We start from the raw sequence: 15,251 nt of genomic DNA on the forward strand, positions 1-15,251 counted from the left end.
GCTATGCTGAAATGACCTGTAGCGAACTGTTTTTAGTCACCAACAAAACCACGTGTTGGCTTCGTGCCTGATTAAATTCAAATTATAAACTGGATTGCTATCTTAAGACTTAAGTTCTATGTGCAGTATGACGCTCGATCATACATTCCATAAATTATCCTAGGAGAAATATAAATTAATTAAATTAATACAATAAAAATTCAAATTTCTTTAGGCCTTTGGAAAGTGGCTTGCTTCAACAAAATCACGATTAAAAAGGCCTAATATGGGAAGTAACTCTGATATTCCTATAATTGAACACGGGGCCGTAACTCAATAACGATAGTTTCCAGACTACACAAATGTAATTATATTCCATAATTATGTATTTCGATCAATGGAATTTGAGTTATTTCATCAAAATTAGTTGGCTTGTTAACGCAAAAGAGGTGACGGTTTGAAATTTGTGTGTTTGATTAAATCAACAATATCTTGCACAAATTACAGAATGGTGATCGCTCTTGATGTACTGAAAATGTATCAGGAAAGTGGGCGCATCTTGCTAGGCAACCACTTGTTATATTAACTATCTCAAAGAAATATTCATATATATTGTACGATTGTTGAAAATCATTAATAGTATTTTAAATTCAACTTCTTATCTTCTTTGTTGAAAAGAACCAATGCAGTTAGAGTGAAATTTGCAATATTTTTTATTATTTTTACAAAACAAATATTTTTATTATTTAAATTCCAGAAATGCGTCCCTTAACGTATCTGAAAGTTTTAACTGAAAAAAATTCACACGTTAATTTTCTAACACCAAAACTATACAAAAAGGTTTATGTAAGTAAATCTAAACTTTAAAGTTTGTCGAGAAATATGCCTCCTATTTATTCTGAAAGTTCCAATTAATAATATCATTATGATGTCATTATACAGCCAAACACCAAAACCAGTACAAACTGCCTTTTGAAACAAATTCAGGTTGATCAAGGGTTTAGACTTAGTATAGAATGAATCAGAAAGCTTGCCAATAAGACCATTCAAATCCAAGAATCATGTAAAGGAATGATTCATTCCAAACAGGATCCCTAAAAGTCGCCCGATTATATCGGACTGTGGGGTTGAGTCATATTGCTTTTCTAACGGTTGAGTATTACCTGGTACCGACTGGTACGGTACGCGGTTGATTTGGGTTTTGAATAGTACGAAAATCGCATAATTCCTTCAGAATACCTCAAACTAGAAATTTCACTTTCCTGTTTCAATATATTTCTTTTCTATATGCTCTATAGTCTCGAGAAAAGACGAGTCGTCATTTCAACTTCCACACGCGTATAATTCTGGACACATTTAAAGGCTCAAATTTCGACGATGAGCTGTGAACACTATTACTGATTATAAAAATTCCGTTTCTGATACTAAGGAACGAACAGATGGCGAACCCTTACAGTTCTTTATTAAATTTGATTTTCTAAAGCTGAGTAAAGTCGAGGACAAACAAACATTCTCTTGATTTTAGTCTTTAATATTTGTAAATAGTCTTCAAAGTACTGGAAACGTAAGAAAATCAAATAATTTCTTTAAAAATACTTCAAACAAGGAATTATACATACTATTTCTCTATATTTCTTTTTTATGTATGGCAGTGTTTCAAGAAAAGAGAACTCGTCTTTATAACTTTCAAACGAGATAATTCTGGATACACATGGATTTAAACGCTCAAATTTCAACGGCGAGCGTGAAAAAAATCTAGTTTCTGAGACTAAGTAATGTTAGTAAAAAAATGGTCTTTAAGTCACATTTCTTACTCAACTTAGAGCTTCCTTTGGAACGGTAAGGAGAAGATTTAATTAATTGCCATAGGGCAACTGGTAAAACTTAGACATTGGAAAACCTTTCTGCACTTTTTAGGAATATATTTGCAACTAAGTATTGTCATTCGCAAATGACACAACACAAAGTGACACAAGTCTTGAAACTTCTAATACGGTTTTGCCTATCACAAAATAAAGACATAGTTAATGCAGTTGTTACTGTCCCTTTTTGACTAGGGCAAAGACCAGAACGACAACGTCTACTGTCCAGATAGGTATGTCCACACCCCATGGCATCTGCTGCATGTACCATATCTGCCTCATACTGTTTACATAGAGCTCATCTTGTAATGTCTTTAAGGGATGAAGCAGTCAGCACATGATCCCCGTCCGTGGCTAACAATGGTGTGGCTGGTATGTCAAAGAATACTATCGAGGCAAGAAGTTGAACCTCTTTATCAAACAAACAAATAAATTCTGTCAGTTTCAGGGTAGCACAACAGTGGCAGTGAAATGCCTTCGGATTCCTTTCCTCCTGATGGTGCTCCATCACTTATGGCACAGACGGCATGTGATGCATTTGTGTTCTTAATGGTAAGCTCTCTATGGTCTGACTTCATGCTAGTCCTACTTGGGCTAGTGTAGTAGGGTATTCTTGGTTCTTTGAAAAACTCATCCAGATCATTTGATTTTGTTTTGTTTTAATAAATTCATGAAAAAAGTTTTGTGTCATCTTTCGCGGAAGCAAGCTGCAACCTTTTCTTGCAGGCAACAGTGACTTTGGTTTAGACGAACACTACCAGCTTGTTCGCACCTATATTTGATTGTGCCGACATCTTTGAACAACCAAACCAACAACACAGAATCATCCAATTTGAACCAATCCAACTAACACATACTACGAACAACTACCTAGTTTGCGATATTAGCATCCACTGGAAGCGAATCCATTCTAAACTCTTGCCTTCTTTTTCTAAAAGAAAAATTGATAAATTGGCATTCTAGTTTAAATTAGACAAAACTTTGGTTCCGTTTGTATACGCCCGCATGAAACGAGGGCGTATATCGTAGTCCGTCCTCAATTGCTCGTAAACAATCTAGAAGTCAGAATTCTTGACTGATTGTTTGTAATCACCAAGGTATGAACCCTATTGAAAATTAGAAAGATCCAAAAATATTTAGTATGAGTTACTGCCTTTGTTCTTGAAAATGCATTCAATTTGTAGCTCGAATGCACTGATTTAGATGAAACTTAGTGTGAGTAATTACCCAAGGAAGAAGCCTATTAAAAATCAGAAAAATCGAAAAATTATTAGTATGAGTTTTTGTCATTGTTCTTGAAAATACGTTCAATGTTAGCACGTAAACACTCTTATTAACAGATTTTGACGAAACCTCGTGTGTTTGTAATAACCTAAGGATGTGACCTATCGAAAATCAAAAGAATCGTAAAATATTTTTTAGAGCTATTGACCTTGTTCTTGAATACGCGTTAAATTTTTAGCTCGTAAACAATTCTTGATGGATTTTGACGAAAATTGGTGTGAGTGTTTGTTATCAAACTTTTCTACACCATTTGAACTAATGAAGACGGTTGTTCAGTTTGATGATAACATAACAAAATCCTACAGGGATCGAGCTAAAATTAAATGCGGTTTCAAGTTTGAGGTCAATAACTCACATGAATTAGTTCTAATTTTTCTATTTTCAATTCCCAAGTTTCGTCAAAATCTATCGAGAATTGTGCCTAACCCGTTTAAAATCTAAAAATTAAAGAAAAGTTACCAAGAAAAAAGGCAATAACTCGTTAAATATTTTTATCTACTTCCGATTGGCGGGTTTCAGGGCAGAATGTTATCTATTTTGTAAAAGAAATGATGCTGTAAAAGTACTGTGTTGCTATTTTCATTACTTTTATATTTCTAAAGAATGGAAATTACAAATATAACTACTTTTTTCTTAGTAATTAAATAAATAGATAAGTCAATAACCATGCTTTTACTTTCACTTTGTATGTATATATTACGACAGGCCTTGTTTTATCTGTACATATTTCACATTTTAAAATGTAAATAACTTCATTTATAAAATGAAAGGAAAATAAAGTAAGTACTTCCTGTCTGTGGAGGATCTATACTTTTTGCGAAATATTGTATTTCTTTTTGTATTTGTATATTATTATGATATGTAAATAATTTATATTACTATGTTAATAAACATTTTCTAAGAAAAAAAGTCTCCGAACAATCACTAGCTCACTAAGGTAACACGGCGCTGTACGCAAGCAAATAATTTTGAAGATAATGCTCAGAATTTTGAAGCAAATTCTGCTCTCGACATGAAGCTTGCGAAGCAAAACGGGCTGTATGATAGTATCACGTGCCTGGGGTGACAATCTGGCAACCAGCCGACCAGCAAAATCCTAGATAAGCTGTAATTTCTGAATTTGATACGAAGGCATACCGAAAAGTAAGCTGTTAGAGAAATCAAACCTAGGTGTAACATAATCATGAACTAATGTTTCCTTTACTTCTTTGGCTTTCCGGTGTTCAGGTACCAATTTTATAGAAAGTAAAACAGTAGTTGTTTTTTTTATTTGAAGAACAAGATACCCATCAACTTTTATTCTAAATTTTCTTCTCCATTGAATCACAAATATCAGGATTTCAAAGGATTTATACTAAGCATGTGGTTTATTTGGCGATAAATTTATCCATTATACTTTCATGCGTTGACCACAATTTGATATACCTAATTTCTTGGAAAAAATTCGCATTCAATATTTTGAGGTAACTAAAAAATACGTTGCACAATTCGTTTAAATTGATGGCAAAGACCTATTGCAAACCATTTTTATATGCCCATTCCGTCCAGATTTCTTGTAGACACAAAATAAGCTGCAGTTTTCATCTTATGAAACTGTGTACACCAAGAGACTCGTGCAATACAAATACTAAACCCAAGCGTCATTGCGTGGCAAATCTATCGATTTGTCACGCTTTGTTTTCGTTATGTTTATCTTATTCAAGTCTGTAGGGCTTATTTATGAACCGACTTACCTGAAATTTTCTTTAATATGTTCATTGTTATAAGACGTATCTGGTGAGGCTAAAAAAAAATTTTAAATATTTTTGTCAAAAAAATTTGAATCCAAAATTTTCAAAAAAGCTCAAAATTTCTAATTCAGCCGCTAATTATCCGATTGATCTGAAATTCACAGGACATATACAGAATGTCCATACAAATAAATTTATACAATCAAGATTTTTCTATCACTTCCGGTTTTTGCATGAGAACTTCCGGTTTTTTTAAATCACGCCTGGCACCCCCACTTCCGGTGTAAATTTCAGATGTTGGCAAAAACCATATTTATTGTCTGTCAGTCAGAATGAACAAAAATCCAAACCGGAAGTGATGCATAAGCCGTCGCCTCGGACTGACCTATTTTAGCAAAAAAATTAATTAGTCCTCCATTTTTTATCCGATTTTTATGATTTTGGTGTCTATTAAAACTTTGTAACCTTGTCTACAGTTTGTTGGAAAAGAATTTTGAATTTCGAATTTGAATTTTTTTATATTCGTTTGAATTTTTTGATCATTTGACCTTGACCTTCGATGACCTTGAAAATTTCACTGTATGATGTTCTTGACCTCAGCTATCCACAGGTGTACTCATATTGGTTGAAAAATATTAACTTTCGGTTTAATAGCCATTCAAAAATTAACATTTTTGACAACTTTGGACGGCTGTATGACCTTTTCTAATAAACACAGAAAATTATTTTTTTTTCAATTTTGTAATTCCCTTTTGATTATCTTTTCAATGATATGTGACAATAATCCATTAAAATATGTTTTAAAAATATTGGGTTTTTTTCGACTGAGGGTTCTAACTCCTAGCAATATGGTTTGTATATTCAGGATCTACTCAATTTTCTCTTATCAACGATATGTGACATGGGTGGTTTAATACAAAATTGAATTTGTGAAAATAGGCATAAAAGTGTTAAATGTTGATAAAAAATGTGATAAAAATCTGTAGATTGTGGGGATTAAAATGATTGACAGGTGTTATAACAGGTTAGATAATATGATAGGAAAGCTATCCATATGAACTTTTGACATGCAGGTGTGAAGTAGTTTGGGTCATAAACAGATTAATCTGATTATGTAATCTTTTAACACTTATAAAAATAGCTTTTTTTTTTTAAATTTTCACTTACAATAATTTAACATACACTCATGTAGAGTAGTGAATTTTTGATAAATTAACCTGTTCGAATTTTTTCTGTACCATTAATAGAACTCTATCTGCAAGATACACACAACAGTTTTGGTTATTGGTGTTAGTTAGGCTGAGGGAATAAATGCAAACAGCGGGCTGTCTTTAGCAAACACTGACCGTGGAATCAGAATACAGAGCGGGATTCTAACCCACAGCACTTAATAGCCTAGCAGGCACCAATTCAACTGGCTTCCGACTGCTCTAATCAATAAAAGAAAGTGGCAATTTTATCTTCTGCTAAGATTATTATAGGTCATAAATAAATTAATCTAATTACACTATCTTTCAACTCTATAATAATTCACAGTTTTTTTTTAAATTTTTTGCAAAATTTCCCCTTATATTAAAACATACACTTATTTAGAGCAGTGACTTTTTGATACATTAACCAGTTCGAATTTTGTCTGTTTGTCTGTACCATTAATAGAACTCTATCTGCAAGATACATTATACTGCAATGTTTGGTTATTGGTGTTACGAGTGAAGAAGTTCCTAAAAACTTCTATGTAAAGCACTGGCCAAGGTCACAAATAAAGAGATAAATGTTCAATACAAGATAAGGTGAAGTTAGCATAGTTAGTATTAAGTTCAAAAAACAACCACGAGTAATCTAAATAAACAAAAGTCTATAATATGAAAGTTTTCTTGTTACCAGTTCTAAAAGAAAAGAGTATTTATAGGTTCTGAAAAGATAAACATCTATATATAAGGATTAGAATATATTAAACTTAATGAGCTAGAAAATAGAGAAGGAGGTCAAGTATTATTGGATTCAATGGGATCGAGTCTACCACGGACCAGAAAATTACTAAGGTTTTTATTGCGCTTATAGGCAATTACAAGTCGTTTGGTATATACATTCGGAAGTCTGTTCTGTAATTCACTGTAATACTGTTTGACGATGGATGAGGTTTTGGCAGCTGTATGATTAAAGGTGGCAACAAATGGAATCATTTGATTATCATGCTGGATGTTAAGTCCATTTGGAGCCACTGTTTGGAGTTGGTCCATCCAGTAGCTTTCTCTCTGTAATCGTTTGGTTTTTGGTTTGATAAGATCAGAGTCAGGAATTGATTCAATAGGCATGATAAGTAGGTCTTCAATGGAATGGTCAGGTAAATTAAAATGATGAGAAATTGGTCTATTTTTGCTATGAATTATATCAAAGCGATGGCCGCTAAATCGAGTTCGCAACGCGTTCTGGGTTTCGCCGACGTATTGTTTGTCACATTTTTTACACGAAATTAGGTAAATGATGTTTTTATCCGTACACGTGAGACGTTCTTTAATTTCAAATATTTTTCCGTTTTTTTTATTTTGAAAATAATGAGACATATGGATATGTTCACAGGTGCGACACCGAAAACCTCTACATGGTATTGCGCCAAAGTTATTTATTGGAGGAGGGGGTTCAAAAGGTCCAAAACAGTGTCATTTTTAATTTTGCGCAAGAATCGTTTGGAATAGCCCCTCTCTCTTAATTTACTGAAAACTAGTCTACAAGCTGCATCAAAATCTACTTTTTGAGTGCAAATTCTAAAAAAACGCAAAATTTGTGATTTGATTATTCCCGTAAAAGTATCTTTTGGGTGAAAAGAGTTTTTATATAAAAGTTGGTGAGTATCCGTTGGTTTAAAAAATATTTTGATGTCTAACTTGTTTGTTTGAGAGAAACTTGGTCCTTTGAATACCGTAGTATCCAAAAAATCCATACTTTGTTCAGAAATATTCGCAGTTAGTTTTACAGAAGGGTGGTGATTATTTAAAATTTCAAAATATTGCCAAAAATTTGTTAAAGACTCGGTCCAAATAATAAAAATATCGTCAAGAAACCTTCCATAGAAGAAAGGTTCAAAAGGGGAAATGGAAGAAATTTCCAGTTCCCACTCAGCCATAAAGATATTTGCATAACTCGGCGCAAATCTTTTGCCCATCACGGTGCCTGAAGTCTGGAGATAAATTTTTTCATTAAAGGCAAAGTCATTTCGCGTTAGACATAATTCCAAAAGTTCTAATATTTCTTTGTCGGGTCTATCTACGCAGGGATTTCGAAGAAAGGCCTTTCGGACAGCGTCTAAACCGGTTTTATTATCAATATTGGTATACATACTCGTAACATCTAATGAGATAAATCTTGCGTTTGGAGGAACATTCAAGCTTTTAATTTTTTCAACAAAATCGGTGGTATCCTTAAGATATGACGGATGCTTACACGCTAATGGAAGTAAAAAATGGTCAATGTATTCAGAAACACGGTAGGATTCGCTCGCGCAATCTGAGATAATAGGCCTGCCTTTAGGAATCCTATTGGCTAATGACCATTCAGTTTCCGGGTTTTTGTGAATCTTCGGTAAAGTATAAATGTGACGTTGACGGACTTCGGGTTTCGCTGAAAGATAGTCATATTGGGAATCAGAAATAAATTGTTTGTTTACTAAAGTTTTTAAAATATTGTTTATCTTTTGCGCAGTTTCCATGAAAATAGGTTGATCAAGTACACGGTAATGATTAGCATTGTTCAATTGTTTCTCTTATTCAAAAATGTAGTCTTCGCGATTCTGAATGACACAGCAACTGACTTTGTCACTCTTTCGTATTATAATGTTCTGATCGTTTTTTAGGCTATTCAAAGCTTTCCTTTCAAACTTGGTGAGGTTGTGTTTTTCATTCACCAGAGGTAAATGAGATATTTCTTCATGTAATTTATCGCAAGTAGCCAAAATATCTGAGTCAATCGCGCTGTCTGGTGGAGTCCAACCAGACTTTTCAATGAACGGTATTCGCTTGCCTCTGCCGAGTCTATTCCGAAAAAAGAAATTTAACTTAAAAGTCCTATTGACGTGTTCAACCGACGATAAAATTGGTTCATGGGAAAGAGTTTTAGATGTCGGAATAAATGTTAGACCTCTATCTAAAACTCTTTCTTCAAGGGGAGAAAGTTTTCGGGAACTGAGGTTAACCACAGTTTCTCCTAATTTTAGAGCATTTCCCCCGCGTTCAGTTTAAATGGGAGACCCATGAAAAATAAATACTTTTTGCAGTGGGGGACATCCAGTGGATGTTATCCGAAATGACACTGACCACTCCATTGAAGCGAGGAATAGCATTGGTAGACGGTTTATGATATAATAGACTGTTGAACTTCTGGAGGTTATTGACTAAATGAGGTTCAGCTAATTGTAGCTCCTTTGAGTAAGGAATCTGTGTGGCGTAAAGGGTAGCAGACGGAAATTTCGACTTGGCAAGTTTGAGGAGTTCCAGCATTCTTCTGTGTATGGATTCTCCTGATTCCTGTTTATTATTTAGGCCAACATGAAATAACACCTTTTTCGGAATGGTCGTTGGAGAGATCTTGGAGAGTAATGTATTGATATGCTGAATTCGGACACCAGGGTAAGATTCGGCTTGGGTATCTGGATGTAGGAACGGGATGTTGCTGATGTTGGAAGATCCAATGATAACTGTTGGTTTGGTGAGTGTGGGAATAGACCATTTGGATTTATCCTTCTCATTATTATGACGTCGTGGTTTACAGGCTGGAGATGGGGGTGAGGTGGTTAAACTTAAGCGGCGGCGAGTATTGGTACGTTGAGGTTTCGGTGTTTCAGGGTTCGATCTTGGCGTCGTCATTGGTGTGGTTGGAGTTGCAGTAAAAGTTGGTAATGGTAAAGTACGTCTATCAGTGTGAGGTTTCTTCCTTATGGATAGTGGTTCTTGCGAAGTACTAAGGCCAGAAGGTGATGGAGTTCTTTTGCTTTCGGCGTAGGTCTTACATCTGCGATTAATGGTAACTGATGTCTGTTTGGTGTAGAAACTGGTTGAGATTCAGCTTCCATGTCTTCCACCACACCTACGTCTTTAAAAGAGTGTATGATTTTATCAAATTGATCAAGGGTATCTTTTTGGAGTCGGCGATATGACTTCTTAGCCCAATTTATTGCTTCGAAAGTGAATTGTTTAAAATTTGATTCCGTAATATTGCGTGCTTTGATCAAGGAAATTTTTTCAGCCAGCTGTGAATCATAATGATTCTTAAGTGCTATCGCCACGTTTTTAGCCCAAACATTATTTACTGTCTCGATAGCCGAGGAAATAGCAGAATTTTTTAAAGCTGGTTTAATAAACCGATTGAGATCCGAAATTTTAGAGATAAAACCACATGTGGGAGAACCACTGACTTGCTTTGTTATTGGTGTTATGCTGAGGGGATAAAAGCAAACAACACTTAGTGTCGTCTGTTAAGCATATTATAGGTCATAAATAAATTAGTCTGACTACATAATCTTTTAGCTCTATAATAATTCACTTGTTTTTTCGAGTTGTGCTATATTTTCACTTACAATATTTAAACAAACGCTTATTAAGAGCAGTGAATTTTCACTACATTTACCTGTTCGAATTTTCACGACCTTTGCAAAATGAAGATGACAATACACCTCAAATTCTCGACATGTTATATGATAAAGGTCAAAGTAGCAGAGTTCGCACTGAAACTAATATACTATTTCGAAAAGTGATGCTATTCCCTTACTTAGATCCCTGAATGAAATACAATCTCAGGTTTTTTATGACGTTCGCCAGTATTGTCTGAACAAAGTTAATGAATTTTTGCGAAAACTGCGGAAAGTTTAGATGATATCACTGTTCTCTTAACCGCACCAACTGGGGTGAGTGCTTTTAATATTGGAGCGTCAACTATTCACAGCAGTTTTTCAATAAGAAAGGGGTTCTTATTTCCACCCTATCAACCATTGGGACAAGAAACTATTAATACATTAAGATGTAAATATCGCAACTTACAAATATTAATTATAGATGAAATTTCAATGGTAGATCATAAGCTTTTTTGTTACATTCATGGGCGATTAGGGCAAATAAAGGGTATCGATGAGTTATTTGGAAATATCTGTGTCATATGTTTTGGAGATATGTGACAACTAAGACCAGTTAAAAAAAAGATGATTTAGCCTTTGCCCAAACATTGAATAGAATTAGACAAAGAAAAAAAAGTGAACCAATGCTTGCTTCAGACGTCAAAATGTTAAAGAGTAGGGTAACTGGTAAAGAAGATGATTGTCTGCACATATTTTCTACTAATCAGCAAATTGATGATTATAATTCTAGAATGATTGATGAAAAATGCCCGAATTCTGTGTCCACCAGTGTTCTAGATTATTCAGAAGATGTTAGAACCATTGAAATGACGCTTAAAATTGACTGATACACCATTAGTGTCTTGCTTAAAAATATAAGGGCGATGTTAGACGCCAGTTCCCATTACGTCTCGCCTATGCAGTTCCTATTCGCAAAGGTCAAGGTCTAAGTCTCGATAGAGGCGTAATATCACTTCATAAAATATTCCAAGCTGGTCAAGCCTATGTTGCGTTAAGCAGAGTTAAAACATTACAGGGTCTTACAATACAAGATTTTACAGAAAAAAACATATATTGTGATGAAAAAATTGAATCGGTATTAGGAGCAATGGATACTTTTTTTAAACCCGAAAACGAGACCATATCAACTGATACTTATATAATTTTTACACAATGTTTAGGGTTTATCTATTCACATAGAGGATTTACAGAAAAACAGGAAAGTGCTAGAAGGTGATATAATTTGTTTAACAGAAACATGGCTAAATAATTCAAACTCCAGCAAAGCTAAAGTTAAATGGTTTCCTTCTTCACCACCATCAGCAGCTATGATGACACTAGAGATTTCAAATTTTTAAAATAAAAAGGGGCACCGAGGAGTAGGAGTATATTATAAGCAAAACAAAAATGTCAACATTTTAAAATTGGGAGTTTTGAATATAGAACACATTGCTTTGAATATTTTGGATAAAAATATTAACGTAATTGTTATCTATAGACCACCCGTTTATCGATTAGATTTATTTCTCCCAATGTTAGAAAGATTATTAGTTGAATTACAAGAATCTGGTTCAGACTATGTTATTATGGGGGATTTCAACCAAAATATCTTGGAGGGTCATTTGTCTATACTGAATTGTTTTCAAAAATTTGGTTTTCAACAGCTTGTTCAGCATTACACTACTGAAGGTGGGACACTTCTAGATCATGTTTATATCAGTAAAGAAATTCCGTCACATAATGTTCACATTTCACACATACCTGAATATTATAGCTACCATGAAGCTATTAAAATAACCATACGATAAGTTGTATTGATACAAGATTGAATTTACCCTTTCACAAAACATTTGATTTAGCTTGAAAGATCTCTGTTACGTGACTTATTTTACATATGAGAAAATTTTTCTTTACATCTTTATTACTCTTTATCTGGCATATATCAGTTATTTTGATCAAAATCGCGTTTTTCAAAATTTGTCCTGACTTCTATTGTAACTGTGCATAATTTGACATTTGCTGTAAAATCTCAAGCCTTTATCGTGAAATTATTTCGTTATTTAATAGCTTAAAGCGCTTGAAATTTTGAGAATAACTTAACAAAGTACACACATTAACAGACATGGCAGCATGTTTGGGATAGGCGTGATTCATTCGGGCCAGATTCACATTCACCTTATATATTTGCAATTTATTATTACTCGCAAAGTATGTGTTTTTTCTAAACAATATTTTATTCACATAGGAACAGGCTTTCGCCTATATATCCCCTCACCTAAAAAGTATGTATTTGTCACCAATAATATTTTACAGGACAATAGGTAACTACTATGGCCAATATGTGATAAAGATAAATCTGTTGGGGCTTTTTACTTTTAAAAAGGAATAGATTTTACAATTTACATTTGTGGCCTTTAACATGGATGCGAGGTCAAGGTCATTGATCTATGATGTCCGACATATACTTCCGGTTTCCGCCTTTTGAGAACAATACTTTTCAAGGCCCATATCTCGTGAGCTTGATCTTTGGTGACTATGTGACCCGAAAAAAAGTCATAGCCCTTGACGAAAACTATCACATGGAAAATCGGATTCTTAAACCACATTTAACATAATTGTTTAAGTCAAAGACGAAGCCCCTACATGGCCAATTTTTGCATAGGCCACAGTAATGGGGGTTTAGGCAGATTTTTGGATGGAATTGACACAAACTCAATCACATGGTGCCTTCAGACCTGTGAATATAGCTAAAATTCCCATATAACGGTATTTTCATGCCTAACTATGTTACAGGCCAGTCGACTTCTGACTAAATGGGTTGCCAAAATAAAGTTATTAATATTAAAGTTATAAGAGGAAGAGTAGGGATTTCTTTGGCTCTGGCTCTGTATAAGCTGCTATGGGAGCTGTAGAAGGTAGGGAAGGTCTTCACTACATCAGGGCCTTCAACAGCTGTCAGTTCTGAAAAAAGACAGAAAAGTTAGAATGAATATGGTCAAAAACAGATACTTCGACAGCTCGCAGTTATAATAAAAAGAAAAAAAAATAGGACTTACTTATTATTTCCTCCTGGTAGATGATGGAAGTGGTCTACAATCTGCTCTAGCCATGTCTTTTACTGAAGCAAGGAACAACAATTTTCGAGTGTGAAGCGATATGGTTTGGGATATCTCTGTAAGTTGTCATTATTCCACTGGATGTGTTTATTGATGCAGGACAGGTGGACTTGCAACATCTGCAGTGCACTTTCTCTCTTCCTCTTTATGCTGAATTTATGACCCTGGTACCAGAGGTTCTGACCACCACGACTATTTGAAACAAATCGCATTAGCCACGATGCAAGGAAATAATAATAGTGATATGACATGTTCGTCGTTATATACTTCACTAATAGTGTTCACTCACTTTATATTCAACATTTTGACACGTGAACTTGTATCACTAATATTCACTTTAAGTTAGGTGTACATGGTTTATATCAGCTCATTAGTAGAATCTGCCCTAATACGACTAATCCGTGTAACCAAACTAATCCGGATTTGAAAAATTTAATGCCGGGAAAGTGGGAACAAACCTTTAAATAATAACAATGTCTATGAACTATTTTTAATCATTATGAACCGGTACAGAAATGATAACAAATATCAGAAGCTACGACTAGTAGTACAATCAATGATAATGCGTGTATTGGGATATTTCATTCAAAATTGATTGGAAATGGGTTTAAAAAATATAATTATTTCTGTAAAAGGCATATTCATGTATAATAATATTTAGAAAAAGTTCCAACAGCAATATTAAATCTGTCTGAAATGTTGTGAACAAAAAGGCCTAAACGATTTCGCACTAAAACAGCTGAAAATTGTTCAATGGGTTTTAAAAATGTAGTGTGAATACATATACAGTCATTACTTTCACCTGTTCAATAAGACATCCAAGAAAATTTATCCTGAAGATAAGTAAAAAGCCATAAAAAAGACAAAAGTTTGAAGACCTCTATATAACTTTGTAAGACCATCATTGCCAGCAATTTTCGAAACACCCCACTTTTCTTATTTCAGTTCTATTCTGGCAGCTTTCAATTCTCTTTTAACCTGTTGTTCTCCTCTATTATCACTCTAGTATCATCACACATTGAGGGTGCAAGCAACTTAAAATTAGGAATTTTAGGTTGTAACATGGTGGTTAAGCACAGGCACAGGCATGTAGGCGTAACCTCTAGTGATAGAGCAATGTTTGTGAAGTTAGTTTAAAAGAATGATATAGAATATTTGAAATGCAAATCCATTATCTTCCGAATCTGAAATATATAAGAAGAATACTGGTTTCAACAGGCTTATCATTAAAACGTAATTGAGATTTGTAATTGCAGTAAGTTATATGTAAGTAACATAAAAATTATGAATAACACTAACATTTTAATGTTCAGACAGAAGCTCAGCCAAATTTATCTGAAAATAAAGTCCATCAAAAAAAGATTTCATGTAAGGGAACTTTACCAAACATTAATAATATATTTACCAACTGTTTTCTTTAAACTTGGAAGTTCAACATCTGAATCCATGATAGCTAAATCACACATCTCATCATTACCAGGATTTCCATCTACCTTTATACAGTAGGATGAGAGGTGGAATAAGGATACTTTTGTTTTATCTCATACTGTTGTTGAACTAATTTCTCTGCATATAAGGTTTCCTAAAATCTTTATTTAAATTCATGAAGATAGCTTGCCAGCCAAGGTAACATACGCCCACTACCAGCTGTAAGATATGATTACAAAATATTTAGTGG

General features: G+C 34.1%; 1 protein-coding gene across 1 annotated transcript; it reads right to left on the minus strand.

Moving 5' to 3' along the window:
* Positions 1–6,920: 6,920 nt before the first annotated feature.
* LOTGIDRAFT_153918 (hypothetical protein) lies at positions 6,921–9,714 on the minus strand (the record flags this gene model as incomplete). Its single annotated transcript, XM_009059914.1, has 2 exons — positions 6,921–7,004; positions 9,166–9,714. 2 exons carry the CDS (start codon positions 9,712–9,714, stop codon positions 6,921–6,923), a joined length of 633 nt encoding a protein of 210 aa, XP_009058162.1.
* Between the last annotated feature and the right edge of the window lie 5,537 nt (positions 9,715–15,251).

This window comes from Lottia gigantea (genome assembly GCF_000327385.1).
Source record: "Lottia gigantea unplaced genomic scaffold LOTGIsca_4, whole genome shotgun sequence".
Lineage (NCBI taxonomy): Eukaryota > Metazoa > Mollusca > Gastropoda > Lottiidae > Lottia > Lottia gigantea.